Source organism: Erpetoichthys calabaricus, chromosome 9 (assembly GCF_900747795.2).
Source record: "Erpetoichthys calabaricus chromosome 9, fErpCal1.3, whole genome shotgun sequence".
Taxonomy (NCBI): domain Eukaryota; kingdom Metazoa; phylum Chordata; class Cladistia; order Polypteriformes; family Polypteridae; genus Erpetoichthys; species Erpetoichthys calabaricus.
In genome coordinates, this window is record NC_041402.2 from 180,722,482 (window position 1) to 180,745,272 (window position 22,791).

Genomic DNA, 22,791 nt, shown 5'->3' on the forward strand with positions numbered 1-22,791 from the left:
GGCAAAGGGGGGGCATTGTGTAGAGCAGAAGAAAGGTGCTGGGAACCCCTACACAGATAGGGGAAAATTAGAAGGGGTTCTGTGAAGTTTGGATCGGGTTGCTGGGCATAATTCTTTATCATAACTGAGGAGGCGTTTGGCAGGTTGGATCAGGAGGAAAGCACTGACGGACGTTCTCCATATCAGAGGTGGGACTTCCTACAGATCTGGGGCCGTGTTCTGTAGACTCTATAGACCAAGTGTAGGCAGTTGCCAGAGTTGTTGAAGAAGGAGGTGAGAAATTGTCCCTGTTCAGGAATTCACCGAGGGTGACGCAGCCCCCGGTAATAGCAGTGGTGGGATTTGAACTCGGCCTGGTCTTAGTAGACTGTTGTGCTGCTGTGCAAAATGAGAACTCATTCGGTGACACAGGTTTCTATCACATGGATGCTTCTCGCTCCGCAGCAGCTGGCTCTCTTTGTCCACTTCCTTTACACTTGTCCCCCACATTTTGATCACCTCTTGCCCCCTCAGTTACTCCTCCTCCATGAGGGGCAGCAGTGGGACATGAATGCAGGCCCTTTGGATTAAACAGCAGCCTGCTTTATCACTGTGCCACTACCCACTGGATAACTCGGAGGCCCTGGGTTTGCAACCAGCCGACCATGTGAGTGGGTGGGGGGACAAGCAGTGGTTTCTTGCTGGCAGGTGTGGAGGGTACAGTCGGAGGGAAGATTTTGAGGGATTCTCCGAACATCAGAGTAATGCTAAGCCAGAACATCTGTAGGTGTGGAGATGTGTGATAGGTGACAGTTATGGGGATGCCATATTAGAAGGGCTTATTTGTGTGGTCACTCAATTCTCTGGGTGGTTTAGTGTACTTGGGGGGCACTCACTATGGATCTGGGAACTGAGATGAAGGTTCCTATAATGGAGGAGTGGTGAAAAGGTCAGGTGACTGAGCGCACTTGAAACTTAATGGGAGCACGGAATGGATGGGAGGAGGGGATGTTGGGGGCCATGGGGGGGGGGGCAAAAAAATAACAAAAATGACTGAGATTATATGAAATTTTTAGAGGGCTAATGGTAGTTCTCCAGGGTCCACCACAGGCTTGACGCAAGTGTACATAATGGAAGTTCCATAGAGTTGCATCTGCTTTTTGTTGGTCTTGCTGAAGGTCATCCCAACGCCCTGAGGTATTTTTAGGATGATTTCTATGCCTATGGGCGGAGTGGGGGCCCTGAGGCTAGGGATCTGCACTGGGAATCAGAAGGTTGCCGGTTCAAATCCCATAAATGCCAAAAGTGACTCTACTTCAATGGGCCCTTGAGCAAGGCCCTTAACCTGCAATTGCTTTGTCCTGGGTATAATGTTCATCTGCCACCACCCCTGCATGTAGGCCCTCCAACCTGCAGGGAAAAACCTGGGGCTTGGTGGCAGAATTGGCACTCCAGCCACCATTAAAAACCTCACTCTGGTTCTACTCCATCTGAACTGGTGTGGTGCTGAGGTGTCACCCGTTGCATGGCTGCACTCGCGTCCTAATCTGGGATCCTGAGTTGGTTTGTCATGTGGTGGGTGCGGCAATGCACTGTTATCAGCGAGTGCTCCTAACCTTCTATGCCCCACCAGAGCTGACCTCATTTTCCAACTATAAAGATTTCCATGCTGAAGGACACCAATGAGAAAAAAAAGAACAAAATGACTGTGTCTGCGTTCACATTTTTTTCTTTTAATTCGTTTGTACATTGAGACTTGTCTTGCAAATCTGAGCTCAGCCTGCTCGTCAACCTGAGAATCCACATTTGAGATGTAGTCCAACTCTCAATAAATTACCCAGGAACTTGAATCTTTTGGTGTACAGGACATGATCCATCTGAAAGTGTCTTCTACAGGTGGTTGCTTCACAAAGACTCGGCTAACTAGAGAACCTCCTGGTCAGAAGGGATACGGGAAACAGAGGACGGAGTGGCTGCTGTAGTAGTGGCCATTCTTACCTTTATTTGGTTAATAATCGCTGTGTGTTGAACCCTAGTAATGGCCTTGGTTAAACTCGGACCGCTCTGTCCACTGGCTCACTGCTTTGGCTAGCTTGCTTGTTATCGTTCTGCTTGCGTTGTTGGTATTTCCGGTACTGCGTCTGGATGGTTAAGGCAGCTCGCTCTGGTGATGAACGGACAGGCCACTGGCCATTCATGGTCGACGCTGCAGGAAACAGGACACAAAGACGGGCATGGGTCAGTCAGTGTGGATGGCTTAATGTCCACATACAGTGTGAAGAAGCCACTTGACCTCACATTTATGGGCGTCCGGATAAGTTGCCCCCCATATTTAACCTCCAGCACATTTCGCCCCCGGTACAACACCACATCCAACACCCCAGCATTTAGCCACCAGTATAGTTTGCCCCGGTATTTATCCATCTATCCATTTTCCAACCCGCTGAATCCGAACACAGGGTCACGGGGGTCTGCTGGAGCCAATCCCAGCCAACACAGGGCACAAGGCAGGAAACAATCCAGGGCAGGGTGCCAACCCACCGCAGGACACACACAAACACACCCACACACTAGGGCCAATTTAGAATCGCCAATCCACCTAACCTGCATGTCTTTAGACTGTGGGAGGAAACCGGAGCGCCCGGAGGAAACCCACGCAGACACGGGGAGAACATGCAAACTCCACGCAGGGAGGACCCGGGAAGCGAACCCAGGTCCTCAGGTCTCCCAACTGCGAGGCAGCAGCGCTACCCACTGCACCACCGTGCCGCCCCCCGGTATTTATTTTTAATTTAAAAATGTAATTGAAAATAAAAAAACTTCACTCAGGTAGTGTTCTTATACGACTCGCAGATCAACGTGTTCCACTGAAAACAGTATGTGTGATTGCCTCCATAAAAGGGGAGTATTGTACTTATAATTGAATCCGTGTTATGTGATATGGTATTGTACGATTGTACTGGATTTCACGCATTTTTTTTGCCAGCACTATGGTCGTTTCAAGACGTGCGTTAACAGTTTTCGCCGCCTGATTATCGGTGGCGCGTGGCCGTGTTGAAGAACCATAGACACCTTGCAGATATCGCAATATCAACACTGTTGCATCACCACTCACTGCATCGTGTATTACTTTCTCACTGAAAGCGTCATTTTTGCATCGTAATGTAATTGACTACCTTAGAGGCATCGCATACAACTTTGAGTTCTAATCAATAATTTTATAAATGGAAATTATTCGTTGTGAACATTAAAATTACTAAGAGATTAATTTAGTACATAATTGTATTTCACGTATGTGTTTTCGCAACGGCATGTGATATTCATTTTTGTAAAATCGTTTGGATTCGTTTAATCGAAATAAAAATGTATATATGTTTACAGAGCGTTTCATTTAAGTGATGCACTATTGCTTACTTTATTATTTTGCTACAAAAGTGTTTAAATTAGGAAAGTCAGTTTTGAACGCTGAGAACGATTATTCACTTTATTTTTTCTAGAAACTTCCAACATTAAAAACGTTTGGATGTGGGTATTAGAAGTTACTGGGGTGGGGGAGAAATATCATGGAGGTGAAATATAGTGGGGGCGAAATGTGAGAGGCGAAATTTCCGTAAACCCATTTATGATGTGGTGTTTCATGTCAAATGTGATGGGTACGTAAAAAGCAGACCAACCCCATCAAAGGATCAACAGTCACATTAAACAAAAGCGAGCGACGTACCGTAAGACCAAGTGAATGATCTGAGCATTGGTGACCGAGAGGGACAAGTGACACTCAACACCAGATATGGTGTAGTGGAGCAGGGGTTACAAACAGGACCCTCAAAAGTGAAGTAGGACCACAATGAGGATTCAGAGCATTCTACTGTGAACACAATAGGTGATGAGGAAAGGACAGGGGGGACACCACTCACATCACAAGACCACTGCAGAAATTGTTTAAGGATACAAAGTGTCATTAGGAGAAACTGAAGGACGTGACATCAACACCGGTTACAGATAGCGGACACAATATGGACATCCGAAGATGCAAATCACACACATTAGAAGAGAATCAGAGATACAGCAAAGATGTTGACAGAGGATCGGGGACTGGAGGACTGGAGGCACGTCATGGACACTCATGGAGAAAACCGAGCACTTGAAGATGATCAAAGACATGGAACCAGCAGCATGACCAGACTAGAGACATATATTTCACATCAGAGGGGGATCCAGGACAGAATACGGGCAACGGCAGGGGTTCATAGACTTGGCGATGGACTGGAGGGAGGCCATGGACAACGGTCAAGGATTAGGAGCGCGTTAAGGACGACAGAAGTTTAAAGATGTGACAGCAAGACAAAAACTCGGGGCACATAAGACATGTTAACAGAGGGTCTGGGATGCAAGGAGGACAATGGCAGAGGTTCAATGACTTGAAAATGAATAGGAAGATAGGGCCTGAGGGAGATCGTAGACAACGGTGAACGTTAGCAGCTTGTTATGGACACTAGAAGAGAAGCAGTGATGTGACAGCTGGACCTGCATGACACCAAATAGAAGTCGATCCGTGGCATAATTTGGATAATGGTAGACATTCAAGAGCTTGTCAACGAATCACAGAAGGGTACTAGAGGGAGGTCAACAACAACGGTCAAGGAGTAGCAGCATGTTATGGAAAATGGCTAACGGCAAAGCTTCAATGGCTTGAAAATGAAGTTAATGGGGACTCATGGGAGGTCACAGACAATGGAAGATAGCCAAAGACTCGACACAGGCGGCAGGACAAGACTAGAGACATATAATACTCACTAGGACAGGAACTGGGCCACAATGTGAAAAACAGCAGGTCTAGAGACTTGACAAAGAACATTAAGAAGGGGAATCGATCTGAGGCATAATATGGACAATGGTAGACATTCTAGGGCTTGTCAACGAATCGCAGAAGGGTACGAGAGGGAGGTCAACAACAACGGTCAAGGAGTAGCAGCATGTTATGGAAAAGAGAAGAACAGCACAGATATGACAGCAGGACAGGAGTAGAGACACATAATACACGTTAAGAGAGGACACGAGGGCTTGGTGGTGAACAGGGGGGACTAGAAGGAGATCAAGAACAATGGCTAAGGACTCAAAATATGTAATGGACAATAGAACAGGTGCAAAGTTGTGACAGACAAGACTAGAATCACATGACACTAATTAGAAGAGATATGACAACAGTGACTCTATAAACCCTGTAATATGGACAATGGCAGAGGTTCAAGGACTTGACAAGGAAGGGAAGTCATGGGCAATGGTCAAGAAATAGCACCATGTCAGAAGAAGTTTAAAACCATAACAACAAGACTAGACAAGAGACACATAATGTTTGTTTAGAGAAGATCTGGAATACAGCATAGGCAATGGCAGAAGTCTGGAAGCTTGAAAATGAACATTCAAAGAAACTGGAATGACATCATGGAAATGGCCGAGCATTAGGAACACCCTGTGGACACTAGGAGAGGACTAAACATGTGACAGAAGGACAAGACGTCACAGATGTCACACACATTACAGAGACTCTAGGGAATAATATGGAGAAAAGAGGGCTTTCAAGAGCTTTACCAGGGACATCAGGAGAAGGAGACAGTGGTCAAGAATTAGGAGCAAAGCAGTGACAGCAAGATAAGATTAGAGACACAAACTATACATTAGGAGAAGATCTGGGATACTGGATGGCTAACGGCAGAGGTTCAATGGCTTGAAAATAAAGTTGATGGGGACTCGTGGGAGGTCACGGACAATGGAAGATAGCCAAAAACTTGACACAGGCGGCAGGACAAGACTAGAGACATATAATACTCACTAGGACAGGAACTGGGCCACGATGTGCAATACAGCAGCGGTCTAGAGACTTGACGATGAACATTAAGAAGGGGAATTTGTGGACATTCGTCAAGAATAAGGAGCACATTATAAAGACTAGAAGAGGATTAAAGACGTGACAGCACTACAAGCCCAGAAACACATAATGCACATTAGAAGAAGAGCATCTTGGGCATAATGTGGAGAACAGCAGCAGTGATAAGTATTGGCAATAAACGTTAGTATGGGAAGGTCAAGGATTACAAGAACACTTACCATATATACTCGCGTATAAGTCGGGTCTTGAAACACCGAAAAAATTGATCATAAAAATCAGACCTCGACTTGTACGCCCGTTCAAAAATTCGACACATTTATTTATTTTTTTTACATCTTCTTTCTTCCTCCAATCTCGCACCAGTTTCTCAGACACATCGAATTTAGTTGCAGCAGCGCATTTATCGATTTCTTTCGCCACTTCAACGACGTTCAATTTCAAACCTGCTTCATATTTTCTTCTGATCGAACGCTCCATTGTAGATAATGGATGCTCTTACGATAAAGGTGTATGAGGGTGTGAGATACAAAAAACACGCCGCTTCGGAATAGTTTGGGTATTACTGTGTGGTCATGTAGGCACAATATCTATATATATAAAATTGTTTTTGTGTTTGAAAGGGAAATTACGTATGACCACGCGATATGGAAATTACGTATGAAACGGAAATTACGTATAAGTGCACCACGCGTCGTCCTCTCCCAGCCCTCCTGTCTGGACCACAGCGCTGAGCCGTCCACCACCAGGCGCGTTCTGACCAAGAAGTTTTATTTATTTGTCCATGTGACTGTCGCGGAAACTGCCACATTGTAACTTTTTGTTAGTTGGCAGTACTTGATAGTAGAAGAGACGAGGAAAACAGCTTTGCGTCTTTCTACTTTTTAACTGCGGTGAGCTGTAAACAATGTGCGTGAGAACAAAGTGGACGCTGGGAGGCGCGGGATGTCGGGCTGCACAGTTCGCAGTTTCGGGCAGCGTCCTCTCTTCTCGCACTGTTTGTGACACTTCAAGTGCCCCGTCGGCTCCTGGGAGAGTGGAAATCTTTGCGAATGAGTGTAATCGGCGCCATCGAAGCAGGACTCTGTTTGTAAATTACCCTGCACGACTACAGTACTTACTGTCCCTTAAGGTGATCTCGGGTCACTAAAAGCCTGCAACATTCAAGGTTCCTTTAAGTAAATCACAGGCACGTAGTGCAAGGTTATCAGGCAGAAATTTGGAAGATCACATAGAAAATGTAATTTCTATACCACAGCAGTTGTGTAGCGCCTTTCACAAGGGATCTACGAGGGCAATCCCAAAAGTAAGGTCTCCTATTTTTTTAGAAATACAAATAACCGTTTATTTTCTATAATGTTTACATCATTGTAAAGGTTAAAGACTTATTTATTTTTCTACATAATCGCCATGTCGGTCGATGCAATTTCGTAGACACTGTGGTAGTTTTAGAATGCCCATGTCATACCAGCTTGCCGCCATGTCCTTCAGGAAGCGTTGAACCTCATCTTTCACCTCTTTGTCGGAGCAGAATCGCCTTCCGGACAAATGTTCTTTCAAGTTAGGGAACAGGTGGTAGTCACTGGGTGCCAAGTCCGAACTATAGGGTGGGTGGGTGATGAAGTTCCAACCGCCGATCTTTACGCATGTTTTCCTCAACCTTTGCGACTGTCTCGTCAGAAATTGACGGTCTCCTGCGCGAACTTCGCACTTGGCAGTAGCGTTCAACGGGAGCTCCATTTTCAAGGGCTGCCAAGCCAAGATTGAGCATCCCAGCGAAGCCGCACATGCTTGTTTGGGAGTGGAGGAAGCGCCAATCACAACAGTGTGGCCAACAGCCATACGAACAGTTTCTCTAGGTCCCCACTGCTTTGGAGACCTTACTTTTGGGATTGCCCTTGTACTACCGAGAGATGATCCAAATACAGTTTAGCTGCCGTTAGTACTACTGACCTGTTGTGCTATAACGCCTTTAAAATGTGGTTTACCCCAAACCACTCCAGTTGTGCTCAATATATCTTTACTTCTTAAATGTTAATGTTTTACTGTTTAATAACTTATAGACTACATTTTATTTTTTTCCCTTGCACTCAGTGAGCGAAGACACTGGGTAATCAACTAGTATAGAAATAAAAAGGCCGTGTGCTCCGTGGTGTCTCTCTCAGGTGGCCGTCAGCATATCGTAATCTCTTGGACCAAAAGCGTCAGTATTCCGCATTCGACTTATACGACCGACATTATAAAATACCAGTAACAGCGCCCTGCATGATAACGTGCAGTGAATCCACTTGACTTATAGTTTCCATTCTCTTTCTCTGTACGTTTACCATTTGTTTGCTCAGAGGTTGATGCGCTTACTGTTTCCTGAGCAGCTCTTCTTTTCTCCACCCTAGCGGTCCGCCTCTTCTCTTCTTTCATCGGCATCTTTTCACGTTAAAACTGATTAAGTCAGTGTTTGTGTAGTGATTACTTCGTACGTTTTCCTTAATTTTTCACTTAATCTGGCACTTAAGTCTTCAATCTGCCTCAAGAATGATTTAAGATATGAAGAAGTAGGGGAAGTGATGGCAAAGGTGGTAGGGAATGAGAACGGCACCTGTACACAGGCGCGCACGGCCACCCTGCTGGCCACTGCCGAGAGTTGATTCTACAATAAAATAAAATAAAAAGAGGAATAACCTTGGAGGTCAATTATCACCCTGAAAGCGGACACTAGACGTCACGTAGTATATGTGTACCAAATTTCAGGTCATTTGGTTTGTGATCTACAGGTAATTTAAAATCCTGGAAAGACAAATGGACAGCCACGGTAATAGCGTATTATAGAAGAAGACCACAAATCATACGGTAAAATCGAGCCCCGTGAGTATATACGCTACGTACACTATTAGGGGATTGAAGACAAGACCAGACACATCATATACAACAGCGTTTCTCAACTTCTAAGTATTTGCGACCCGAGTTTTCATAACAGTTTTAATCGCGCCCCCCTAACGCTTTTTTGAAAGGAGCCCACTAATACCACTTTGCTCTTTTTTAACTAATGATATATCATAGATGCATATTTTATTATACCTACTTAACTTTTATCGACATTTGTCTAACTCTATATTTATTTTTCTCGTATCAGAATGTAGTTTAAGTTCATTTGTTTTGGTTTCAATAGATGTATTTTTCATATTTTCGATTCTTGTTTGCTTTTTTTCACATCTTTGCGCCCCCCTTTTTGTTACTTCGTGCCCCCCTAGGGGGTCCCGCCCCACAGATTGAAAACCACTGATATACACGTTAGGAGAACTGAGGCACAGCTTCAAGGACTTGTCCACGAGCCTAAGAAGAGAACTGGTCAATGATCATGGAAACACTATGGACTCTAAAAGAGGATTAATGCTGGGATGGTAAGTCAAGACCAGAGATTCTAACACATATTAGAAGATGATTTGAAAAATAATATGGAGGACAGCAGAGGTTAACAGGCTTGACAATAAACATTAGGAGGGGAGGTCATGGACAGTGGTCAAGAAGCTGGAGTACACTGTGGACACAAGAATAGGCTTAAAGACAAGACAGCTGGACCAGACCTGACACACCATATACAGTGTGGCACCCGGACGGGGCTCACGCCCGGCCGGGATGCCCAGGTTAGACAGGAGGAGGGCTCATTCCTCCTCCAGACCATGAGGGGGCATCCAGCCTGGTTGTATTGGGGGCCACAGGTACAGAGCTTGGAAGCTCTACCCTGTAGGGGCCCATGGCCACCTTCCTGGGGGCGCCCCGATGCCTTGGTGACCCTGGACCCCAGCGCTTCTGCCACACCCAGAAGTGCTGGGAGGAAGAAAAGAGGGAACACCCGGAGTGCTTCCAGGTACGCAGCCGGCACTTCCGCCACACTGGGGAGTACCAGTGGAAGATTGCCGGGGAGCACCTGACGCACATCTGGGTGTGTATAAAAGGGGCCGCCTCCCTTCAGACAGAGACAAGAGTCGGGAGGAAGTGAGATGATGTCGGGAGGAGGGCAAGGAGGCGACCTGAAGAAGGTGTTGTTGTGTGGCCAGGACTTTGGGGTTTGTGGGCACTTGGAATTTGTAAATAATATGTATAATAAACGTGTGTTGGGTGACATGAGCATGTCTGCCTGTCTGTGTCCAAGCCAGTCTCCACAACAGTTTAGGAGAAGGTCTGGAGCATAATATGGAGAAGAAGAGAGATTAAAAGAAGAAGATGTCCCCAAAATGCTTGTCTAGGTGCCCCATCTTGGGACATAAACGTAGTGTCCAATTTAGACAGCAAATACATTAGAAGAGACTCTGGGGCATAATATGGAGACTAACAGAGGTTCGAGGGTATGACAATGAAATGTAGGAGGGAGGTCATGGACAATGGTCAAAGGATTAAGAGAACATTATGGGCACTTGGAGAGGACTAAAGACAAGATAGCAGGACAAGGCCTGACCCGCCATATATACATTAGAAGCAGATGGAAGTCACAATATGGACGGAGACAGATAGTTAATCTGGGGTTCAAGCGTACTGTCATTTGGACAGGGGACAGTCAACAACGTTACATGAAATTTCTTTGTGAAGACATGGACCAAGCACGTTGGTAGAGAAGTCAGAACACTCCACCCGTCTGTCCGTTTTCTAACGTTATCCTTTTCAGCTTCAGGGGTGTCCACTGCCCATCCTGGTTTAGCAGAGACATAAAGACACTATGTCCGTTTTCGAACCTGCTTATTCAGTCCAGGGTTGGCACTTGTGTAGCTAAGAACGAAGGACACATCACCTGCCCATTTTCTAGGCACAAGATCAGAGTAGAGTGGCAGTTCACAACAGGGCATACTCCGGTCCACTGCCACACTCCTTCTAATCCAATTTAGAGTCACCAGATAGCTTCACATGCAGGTGTGCTGGATGTGGGTTCAAAACTGGGAGTACTCTGAGAAAGCCCACCAAGAGACGAGAAAACACGGCAATTCCACCCAGACAGAAACCAGCTGGGATTCAAACCCCCGACACTGGAGTTGTGGGGCAGCGGCTAACAACTACACCACCGTGCCACCCTGGGACAAATGTATTTTAGCAGGGCCTGTGACAGTCCAAGAAGTGACATCCACCTAGTAGTGAATGAATTCACCAGTAAAAGTGGGGGTTCTACCAGAAGATCACGGGCCCAGTTTAAACTTGGATTGAGGAATAAAGACCTAGCATGGGCAGAGTGGAGGCCACGTCAAGATCACAAAGAACATAACACAGACATTACCCGGGGGACAACAACATGACAGACATTTACATTTACTGGGAGCACAGACTCGATAAACAGGGGGATGGAGACATGGCAGGATCAGGGACATAACATGGACATAGACACTCACAGTACTTGGACCCTCCAGCCACACAGGAGTCTTTCTGCAAAAGAGAATGAAGGGCAGCATGAAACCTTCCAGCCTCTTGTATCAGGTGAGCATCAAGACCAATTAATGAGGTAACCAACGGCGAGAAGAACAGAAGGGTAAGGGACAGCAGTGACCACAAATGGCGTAGCAAATGGCACAGCAAACATCATAATGAGGTTCAGCACTTGCCACAAGGGGCTTTACAGCAGCAAATGAGCAGCACTGACCACTGAAATAGAGCACACTGTGCTGACCACTTGGAGGAATCAGAAACAAGTACAATGCAGCACCGACTCCACGAAGGGGACCCAAAGCAAGAAAGCCAGCACTGACCACTCATAGGTGCTAAGGACAAGGACCACAGCACAGAGAAGAGCCCCACTGACCCTTTGAGTGACCAGCACCATCAATGGTCGCACTGACCACTGAAGTACTGAATGACTAGAAGAGCAGCACTGCACTCACCTCATTGGGGTATCACTGACCTCACGAGTAAGAGAGCCAGCAGTGACCACTAGGGGATGCCAACAGAAGGGCACCAGCACAGAGAAGAGCAGCAGCGGCCATAAATTATGAGATAGCTAATGTTTCAACCCTGGCCAGGGGCGGACTGGCCATTAGGGCATATGGGCAATGCCCGGTGGGCCGCGGACTCTGGTCTGGTCATGGGTCGGCCGTTTCATGAAATAAATTTTATGTACTGGTTACTGTATGACATTAAAATTAATTTTCTAAACTACTGAACTACTAAACATTATCTATCTATACTAATAAAAGGCAAAGCCCTCACTGACTCACTCATCACTAATTCTCCAACTTCCCATGTAGGTGGAAGGCTGAAATGTGGCAGGCTCATTCCTTACAGCTTACTTACAAAAGTTAGGCAGGTTTCATTTCGAAATTCAAAGCGTAACGGTCATAACTGGAACCTCTTTTTTGTCCATATACTGTAATGGACTGCAGCTCGCTGGCCGTGGGAGGCGGGGTTGCGTATCGCGTCATCACGCCTCCTACGTAATCACGTGAACTGACTGTGAAGGAGAAAGGACAGCCTTATATGGCGTTCGTTTATAAAACAGCGGACAGGCTGTGTAAAGGCAGCTTCACAAAAAAACAGATCCTTAACAAATTGTTATTGGTATATTTTCCCTCAATTTAAAAAGGTTTTCTTTTCTTCTTAATTAAAATTTAAAAGCAATACTTCACTGCTGTGAAGCCCCTCTAGCGCTGACGTCCGAGGTTTGATTCCCGAGAGGGAATGCAGTGAGTGTGTACGCCTGATGAGCCAAGAATTAGGGCGAAACACGTGTCGCGTACTCTTTGCATTATTTGACAGTAAACTATTTTCAACCATTCTATGATCTGCTTCTCACAACTGAAGGCACCGTGGTGGATGTTAGCTGACTTGCTGGCCAACCATAAGCGTTACCTGGTAGGTAACCACCCATACAATCAGATTGTGATTCAGACTACGAATGCCGTGAAAATATATATAAGTAGATATGTGTATACAGTATATATATATATATATATATATGTGAATGTATGTATGTATGTATGTATGTATATATGTATGTCTATATTTATATATACTGTATATATATATGTGCATATGTTTATATATATGTAGATGTGTAAATTTGTATATGTATATATATGTATATGTAGATATGTGTATATGTAGATATGTATATATATGTTTACATAACCTCTTTAACACACTACTTCTCCGCTGCGAAGCGCAGGTATTTTGCTAGTAGTCCTATATATCTAATATACCGTATGACGTCATCAAGTTGCTTTAGTTGTCAGTACACGACGTTGCAGCGAAACATTTGGTCAACACTGCCTTTTGCCGATTTCTGTTTCGATACCGCTACATTTCGGTTAGCATACACATTATTGCAGTTTATTTTATCTCAAATCTAGTATTTAAATTCTATCGGTACTAGTAATTAGTTTAGATTATGTATTATGCATTTTATTGTTCTCTGGTCGTCGGCGTGAGCGATAATTAGTGGTTTTCAGCTGCGATTATTAGTATGATGAAATAAAGTTATAAAACACAGAATAGCAATTTTTCATATTAGGACAGAAAATTTCTAGTTTATCGTTAAGTTAATGGAACATTTCAATCATATGAGGTTTTCATTATAACCTCGGTTATCATTGATTCCATTGTAAATGAGCAGCTACTAGTCTACTGGCACTTGGACATGACTTTGACATTTGACGTGTACTCTAATAACGTGTAAGCCGTGGTAATAATTTTTTATTTTTAATTAAATTTTATTTCTAAGCATGTCGTCAAATTTTAAGTTGTGTCTAAACAACAGTGTACAGATTACGTTTGGCGACAGTTTAGATCGAGTTCGTATCATAGGCTCATAGCAAGTAGCGAGCCGCGTACAATGAATAATGGGCCGAGTGGGTCGACCTCGTCACCAACGCCCGGGCCGGTTTTGAGACCCAGTCCGCTCCTGCCCCTGGCTCAGGTGTCTTTTCTTGTCATGTATTCTTTAATTTAATTTAATCCAGTTAATTTGGCACATTATTAATGATGCAGTGCCAAATGAATCCAACTCTATTGATAGCAGTAGCGGGTCACCAGCGTCAGCTTTGCTCGATCGTTTCCAGTGTTTTGTTTTGTTTTTTTTCTTGATAAACACACACACCCGAAAGAGAATACAAACGTGTGAACGGTCATCAGACTCTGGAAGCGAGTCACTGATACCTCGGCCCTTCTTGAGCGAAACGACTTAAACCACAAACGGACACTGACGTGGTCCCACCGCAATGGTGGAAGCTACAGGAGGACAAATACCCAGACCTGCAGACTCATTTATAAAGCTTGCATACGTATAAAAACAGGCTCGAAAAGTGTGCGTACCTAACTTTCCACGCCAACATCGGGTGGTAAAGAAGAAAACTTAACAGGGGAATATTTACGGCAACTCTGCCCCATGCGTAGGCAACATTTCGGAGAAACTGGGAAAATGACAACACCCTTTGATTACGCAGGTAAATACAGCCAAACCAGCTACTGCAATGTGTGTCGACGGGACAACCATATTACAGTTCAAAAACGACTTACAGGATGTACAGACTGAATTTAAGTTCCCTTTTAAGAGGGCCAATACTACATATTTGCATTGAAGTCATTTAATTTTTGTTTATTTCGACAGCTTTTGTTTAACCATAAGCAAGTCACCTGTGATGCCAAGATGCGACTTCCAATTGACACAACTGCTCTGGCATAATGCCACATAAAAAGGCATCTCAATTACAGATGAGCGTTAATGTGTTTTTACCGCCTTCCATTACACTCACATCCTGCTGGTGTCCAGCGATCAAACTTTTATTTTCTCCTTTTATTTCAGTCGCTGTGTGGGTGAAGCTCATGGCATTTACAGCAGCAATAACACGATGCCACTCAACATGCAGTATATACGCTTGTTGCTGATGCCGTGCGGTTCTTTGCGCGTCTCTAATTTAGAGACGAGAACTTCAATGTCGCGCTACCGGACGCGTCATGTAGGAGGCTCCTCTACCAGCCAACAGCATCGCGATTGCATATGTATGAGGCTCATTAGCATAGTCCATATATGGTTGTTTCAGGGTGTAACCAGGCGGGATTTGAGGCGCATTCTCAATCGCACATAGACGATTGTGATTTATAAAGGGTAAATCACATAGGAACACACGTAAGCCATGTTTTTACAAACCTGATTTTTTGGCGTATGCATATTCCTGATATTTGACGTACACATATTTTCACTTTCAAAATCACGCAAAGTTTTATAAATGAGGCCTCTAGCTGAGTTAGCAAGAAAATATTTACCATCTCGTCCTCCCTGCGTGGAGTTTGCATGTTCTCCCCGTGTCTGCGTGGGTTTCCTCCGGGCGCTCCGGTTTCCTCCAACAGTCCAAAGACGTGCAGGTTAGGTGGATTGGCGATTCTAAATTGGCCCTAGTGTGTGCTTGGTGTGTGGGTGTGTTTGTGTGTGTCCTGCGGTGGGTTGGCACCCTGCCCAGGATTGGTTCCCTGCCTTGTGCCCTGTGTTGGCTGAGATTGGCTCCAGCAGACCCCCGTGACCCTGTGTTCGGATTCAGCGGGTTGGAAAATGGATGGATGGATATTTACCATCTCCGGCCACTACTGTCCCTTGCAGTGTTACGGGTAATGCCTTAAAAATATGTGTTGCGTAGTCAGATAGTACGAAGCGATTTAATGCAATTAATTATTTTACTGGAGAAAAAATACTAGAGTTACTTTAAAAAAATAATGAACAAAAAGCAGATATGCGTTACTGTATTACTATAGAAGCTTTTTCCCTCCAGTCAAAAACTAAATGCAAAGAGGAATTAAACAGTAATTACATTTTGAAAATTCCGCGGTAATCCGAATGGATAGAAGCTGAAGCTATACAACACGTTCGCAAAGGCTTATGGGTTGTTTGCAGACACACAGACAGCGCTGCACTCCGCCGTGTCTAGTTGAAGTCAAGCTCCACTGCAGAATTGCACTATTCTTGAACAACACACCATAGTCAGATTTCTTTCAAATTTTAAAAATTGCCTTTACTTTTGAATTTACCCTAGTAATAAAAATAATAATTATTATTACTATGTTATTTAGCAGAAGTATTGCCTTTTTTCCCTTAAAGACATCGCTTGTTAGGAGTTATCTGGTGACAGCTATTGAGGAAGAGGTTAAACACATGGGTATTGTGCAATTAAGAATTAAGAAAAGTTATAATTCTTTCATAGTTAACTATAGTATAATTCATTTTTTATGTATTTAACCCAGCAAGTGCTGAGATGTACATTAAATCGGCCCAGTTTAGGGTGACAGCAATCATTGCAGCAACACTGAGTGAAAGGCAAAAAGCAAAGGTGTTGGACGGTACGCTGCGCCATCTCAGGGCTTACAGCCAATCAGAAAACGGCGTGCTACGTGCAACTGAGTAACGGAAACCTATAAATAAAGTGTCCGTTTAGCTTTAAAGCAGGCATTGTCTTTACATACTTCGAAACAGCGTGATCTGGAGGTGCAGCGGCAAGTGTCAAATTCTGTGGATCTTCAGGGGCTCGTGTTGAGGATTTAAGAAGGGGAAGGATGTTATTTAATGCACAACACACGAAGGACTACACATATGTCCTGTATCGAGAAGTAGTTGACCACTACATTTAACTTTAAAATAAGCTTTATTGGAGTTTATGCTGTACCAATGCTAGAACTGACATCCAAGGAATTAAATAAGGAGCACCAAACGCTGCCTAATAAAATGAACAACATTGAATCCTGCTTTATGTTCTCATCCTAATCTCGAATGGAATAGTAATGAATACTGCAATATTATCTTTTTTTCTTTTATTTAAAGAAATAGATTTATTTTGATTTCATGCATGGGTTTTATATCTCTAACACACTATTTGCTTCGCCCCCTGCTCACTTCGTGTCTCTGCCGCTAGCGTTGTGAAGAGGGGGGCTGAACACACCCCAAGGAGATGCGCTCGCTACTCCGAAACCCCCAGTTAAACGGTGACACAATGGGAAACAAATACAGCGATCAACTGCTGGCTTGCTGCTGCTGCTGCCGTGCCGTGTGATCTCCATCTCGTGCGGCGCTTCGAACATTTAAACGCCTGTACAGCAGCCGACCTACTCTTTGTCTGTATGCTTTAGTTGCCTCACATTTTTATGCAATCGTTTTGTTCACCCCACTGAATTAAAGCTGAAAGTCTGCACTTCAACTGCATCTGAGTTGTTTCATTTAAAGTTCATTGTGGTAATGTACAGAAGCAAAATTAGAAAAACGTTGTCTCTGTCCAAATATTTATGGACCTAACTGTATCTGTGGCATTATTTTCTTTCAGGAGGAACAAGGGTGCTCTGCCCCCTGCTCACTTCGCTCACCTACCCCCGGTTGTTGGGTAACCCGAAATACATTGATGAATGTATGAGATATATTGGAGTGTAAAGGTGTAGATGACGAACAAAGGAAGTATATTCATTAATCCTAATGAATGTTCGCTAATAGTGGACTCATCACAGAATGCGTTGTCAGCTAATTGGCGGAATTGTTTAGCGTCCGTCTGTCGTTCCTTTCTTTGCCGTTTATCTATTGACTCTGCTGTTTGAGAGGCGCGTTGTAGGCGCCTGCGTTTATTAATTGTATTCAGGCGGGCTCGGTTCTGTATGTCCGTTAATTGAGATGTTTCATTTTGGAGCCGTGACTCCTTTGGTTGCGTTGTTTGAGAAGCGCGTTGTAGACGCCTGCGTTCATTTGTTCTATCCAGGTGGGCTCATTTTTGTAGCCCCGTCAGTCGAGCTCTTTCTTTTTGGAGCCGTGCCTGCTCTGCTTGCGGTATTTCAGATGCGCGTTGTAGGCGCCTGTGTTCATTGTTTTTATCCAGGCGGGCTCGTTTTTGTATCTCTATCAGTTGTGGTCTTTCATTTTGAACCCGTGCCTGCTTTGCTCAAGCAGTTTCAGACGCGCGTTGTAGGCGTCTATGTTCATTGTATTTGTCCATGCGGGCTCGTTTTTGTAGCTCCGTTAGTCGAGCTGTTTGCTTTTGGAGCCGAGACAGTTTTGCTTCCGCGGTTTCAGACGCGCGTTGTAGGCGCCTACGTCTATTGTTTTTATCCATGCGAGCTCACTTTTGTAGCTCCGTTAGTTGAGCTGGATCGTTTTGGAGCCGTGACTGTGACTCCATTAGTTATCCGTTGTCTACCATTAGTAATATGGATAATTGCACTTACTGTTAATACAGAGCGTTTTCTGTGGTTGTACTGTTAATAATGCAACACTGTAATGTGATTCACATATGCTATATGGTTTGGACGTGTGAGGATGCCGTACGTTTAATACGGAGAGTTCGTTTATTCTTATTACCTGGACCATGCTGTGTAGTGTGGACGTTTAGTTCAGAAGCGCGTTGTAGGCGCCTGCGCCTTTCGTACTATGTTTGTGAACCTTTGCGGACTCCGTAGTGTCTTCTGTTTGACTCTGGCGTGCAGCACAGAATCCTCTTTTCTGTGTGGCTGTGTCGTTAGTCATTAGCTATGGGCGTGTTGTTGCTTCATTTCTTATTTACGTTAGTTGAGCTCTTTCATTTCTGAGCCATAACTCCTTCATTCGCGGTGGATCAGACTTCGCTTGCGGTTTATGAGACGCGCGCTGTAGGCACCTGCACACTATGTCTCCTGCGTCCATCGCCGTGTACCTGCGTCTGTGCCTTCCGGTTTATCATTCTCGGTTAGTAATATGGATAACTTAGCTGAGTTAGTGAGATGCTATCAGTGTTCCATTAAATCCCGGCTCAGTAGCTCCAGCTGAGGTGAGGTGTTCTGCCTGATGGCTCACTGAACTCCTGTATGTTTTTTTCACAGAACCTGAGAAGACAGTTAAAGAAACTCGGATCTACACTACCTCTCTATCAATGCCTCTACTCTCATTAATTGACAATTTATCTTTTTTGTGTTTAGTTAGATTCCATAACTGCAGTAACTGTTTGTTGGGTTGGAAGCATGAACATTACATCTTCGTATTTCCTGGATTACTGTGGTTTCACAAAATGATATTTAATCCCACATTAATGAACTTAATGGCTTGTTGAATAACTGAATCCATGGACTATGGAAACGATCTACTACGATATGGGGGTCGAGGTGGGGTGGCTTGGGAGGGAAGGTGAGTGCACCGGTGGTGGTATTTGGGGGGAAAAGCTGTCTTTTGGAAATTCAACACGGCTAAAAACCACCCATGATGATGTAACGATTGTCACATATTATGTTTTGTGTACTTTTTAGCTGGATCCGCCTCTTGCTTCTTTTTAGAGGGGTCCTAGAGAATAACTTACTGGGGATATCTCTTTAAGGGGAGTTGGGGGCCAAATTAACGCCTGTGGGTCCTTGCCAAACGGTACGTTGGTGTGACGTAAAGGTTAACTGACTTTAAAAAGGCAAGGAGGCACGTATGAAAAAAAAAACAGAAAGGACAAGGAGCTGGGAAGGCATATAACAAGGAGCTGCAAGCAAGTAAGACTCTGGAATAAGGACTGTTGGGTGCACGGATAGGATTTCCTTTCAACCTAAAAGGACCTTCGGAGTTCACGTCTTGTCTCGGCTGTTATGGAGCGGGCATCGGCCATGCACGGACGCTAGCGCGGAGACTCCCGGGTGGGACGGATTTTCATCAATCCTCAAAAGAACTGACACTAAGCCGGTGAGATCGCTTCTTGTTATCTATAAATTAAGTAAAAGTATCAGCGGCATCACCTCAGGATTGGTCTCTAGAGTTACTGCAGTTTTCCTGGCCGAGTGAAGATAAACTTTTTAAACGAAGTTAATATAAAAGGGACTGGGGTACATTGCGGGGATTGTATGTCTGCACCCGCTTGTTATTTATATATAAACTAGACATTAAGCCCGTTACAGTAATGGGCGCTAGAACAGTAGTCCATAAACATTAGTAGGACCAGTCTATATTAAATGGCAAGGGACCTTTTACCTCATTAAAGTTTTTCCGTAAAATGCCTGTAATCTTCTCTGACAGTAATACTGGCTTTGCTGTCCGTAATATGCGTTTAATTTTCTGTCACAACAGTGGGCAATCAGCAGATTCTCCCCAGCAACTGATGTAATGTGCGCAAAAATAAATCTACTTTTAAAAGCCATCGTATTGTAATATCATGAAAATTCGCGTATTTAGGAAAACCCCTTCAACGACTGACACTTTACCGGGCCAAGTTTGTTAATCGCAAATCTGACATCCTCCGAGTGAACACTTGCACAACAATGGGGAAGCTGGTCTCCGCGTCTCAGTACCCGATTGGATTTTTCGTGTTTTCTGTTTTAGGCCTTTCCTCATTTACCGAAATCCGATTGGATTGGCCGCGCGATATTTTATAGGTCCCGCCCTCTCTGTCTTGTGTGACGTGTAAGGTGGCCTTTGAAGCATCTGCTTTGTAGCGTCGCTCCGTGCCTTACGCATGCGCACTTCACCAGAAGACACACGGACACTGGACCACTAAGGGGTTTTATTAAAGAGGATGTAATATAAATCTAAGTAAATGTGAAGATATGTGGGTTGTTTAGAAATAGGATGTTTCTTTTTTCATTTCTTTCTTTCTTTCCTTCTGGCTTTCTTGCTTTCTTTGCTGTTGCGCCGAATGCTGGGTAATATATGAGTTTTCAAGGGGTTTGTATAGATATAGTGTTTATAGGAATTGTTTAAAGGCGGTTTATTGTTGTTTGAGTTATAATATACATTGTTTTTGTGATTGATGAAAAGATTGATTGGGTGATTATTTCACAAGCATAAATTCACAAAAGCTGCAGTGGGTTGGCACCCTGCCCAGGATTGGTTCCTGCCTTGTGCCCTGTGTTGGCTGGGATTGGCTCCAGCAGACCCCCGTGACCCTGTGTTCGGATTCAGCGGATTGAAAATGGATGGATGGAAATTCACAAAAGTTCATTTCATCTTGGGACTCCAAATTGAGGCTTAGGTTCTGATGGTTGCCGTCCCTAATAGAATTATTTTTTTCCTAAGATCCATCCATCCATCCTCTTCCGCTTATCCGAGGTCGGGTCGCGGGGGCAGCAGCTTGAGCAGAGATGCCCAGACTTCCCTCTCCCCGGCCACTTCTTCTAGCTCTTCCGGGAGAATCCCAAGGTGTTCCCAGGCCAGCCGGGACACATAGTCCCTCCAACATGTCCTGGGTCTTCCCCGGGGCCTCCTTCCAGTTGGACGTGCCCGGAACACCTCACCAGGGAGGCGTCCAGGAGGCATCCTGATCAGATGCCCGAGCCACCTCATCTGACTCCTCTCGATGCGGAGGAGCAGCGGCTCTACTCTGAGCCCCTCCCGGATGACTGAGCTTCTCACCCTATCTTTAAGGGAGAGACCAGACACCCTGCGGAGGAAACACATTTCGGCCGCTTGTATTCGCTTGTATATATTATTTTTTCCTAAGAGTAGGAGATATTTTGTGTGTGACGGGCTCCTTATCCAACAAAAGGGGTGATCGCTACAATGAGGCAAAATGAGGTTCTCTTATATATACGCACTAATCCAGTGATTAAACTGTTATCCAAGCTAGTTGAGAAGAAGATGTACTTGGAGTCTGAGATGAGATTCCTCATTGGCTGGCACAAAACTTCGTGTAGAATGATCCTCACATCAGCCCCAATGAACTGCCGCTGCCTGATGGGAATTGTGGTCCCACGTGGCAGAGCTGGTTTTTGAGATGCTTCCCTCCACCTCTCCCTGCTACACCATATGGCCTGTATTTTAAATTGGATCAACGGCAAATCACATGCACAACTCTGTGGAAATCGATTCAACCATTTGTGTGTGAAGAACCAAACAGATTACAATTTTATTTACAGTATTATAGAAGATGGTTCCTTATCAGTAAGGGGCTGTATAAAGCAGTATGCCATCCTGACTGCTGTAGGATTTCTGGACACCATCAGTGGTCAGCACTAAAGCTGCAAAAAGAACAACAAACAGAGTGACCTACCTCATCCACACGGCTTCCTCGGCGGTTCTGAGACACATACTGGATCTGCCAGGGAAGAGGTTGGTACACCAAATACGGCACAGGTTCCTCGCGGAGCAGGCCGGTTCCCAGCTATAAAAGAGGAACAGATGGTCGGCTTATCAGTATGGGGAGGCAGGCAGAGTTCAAAATCCGTCTACACTTCATCTGGCCGCTGCTTACCTGCTCCACAGCCCTAACCACAAAAAATAACATGGTCATCAACGTGGCCAGCATATTTGCTTTTGCTCTGTCCGGAAATAACCAAAAATAAATAAAAGACACTGCTGATTGTCAGTAAGCTGGCTGAGTGAGTCCAGAGGCAGACTGGATGTATCAGACTGGGATGAGTAGCTGGAGTCGCTAAGGAGCTGTAAGGAGCTTTGGAGGACAGAATTAGAACTTCTCGGTAATCTGCCCTGCAGGAGGGAGTGGTCAGGGCCATCTCAGACCAGTGAGACTGCCAACATTCAGAAACTGAAGCTAATGTCTGGTCAGCTCCCACTCCAGAAAAAAATGGAGCAAGGGGTATCTGAAATTATAGGGAGTCAAGTTAGGGAGCAGGCACTGGTACAGCGTGTTGCCACACTCACTACACAACGAAACAACTCAGGATCCTGGTTTGCAACCCCCCAGGCAGATAAGCGGTCCAGTCCTGCCCTCCGGAAATGACCGTCTATCTGCCGCAGCCTGGTGTTACGTGGGTGACCCCTTGGCCTGGTCCAGCCACTCGGGTCCCCAACAATGAGGATCTTGTGAGCTGGATCATCCTCGGGGAAACGTGCCACATGGCCGTAGTGCCATAACTGACACTCCCTCACAATGCAGGTAATGTGCCTCATTGGGGACTCCATGACCAACACAAAGTCAAATCAACGGTACCCAAGGATTTTCCGGAGAGAGAGAGTACCACAGGAGTCCAGTCTTCATCTCAGGTCACTGGATAGCGGCCATGTCTTGCAACCATATAGCAAGACAGGAAGCACC

General features: G+C 44.9%; 1 protein-coding gene across 1 annotated transcript; it reads right to left on the reverse strand.

The window, feature by feature from the left end:
• Positions 1–1,692: 1,692 nt before the first annotated feature.
• LOC114656896 (uncharacterized) lies at positions 1,693–22,124 on the reverse strand. The gene is made up of 4 exons (XM_051931626.1): positions 21,988–22,124; positions 21,787–21,897; positions 11,236–11,269; positions 1,693–2,185 (listed from the first exon to the last, which is right to left on the reverse strand). The coding sequence occupies exons 1-4, from the start codon at positions 22,039–22,041 to the stop codon at positions 2,028–2,030; spliced, it is 357 nt and encodes a 118-aa protein (XP_051787586.1). The 5' UTR covers positions 22,042–22,124; the 3' UTR covers positions 1,693–2,027.
• Positions 22,125–22,791: the final 667 nt, after the last annotated feature.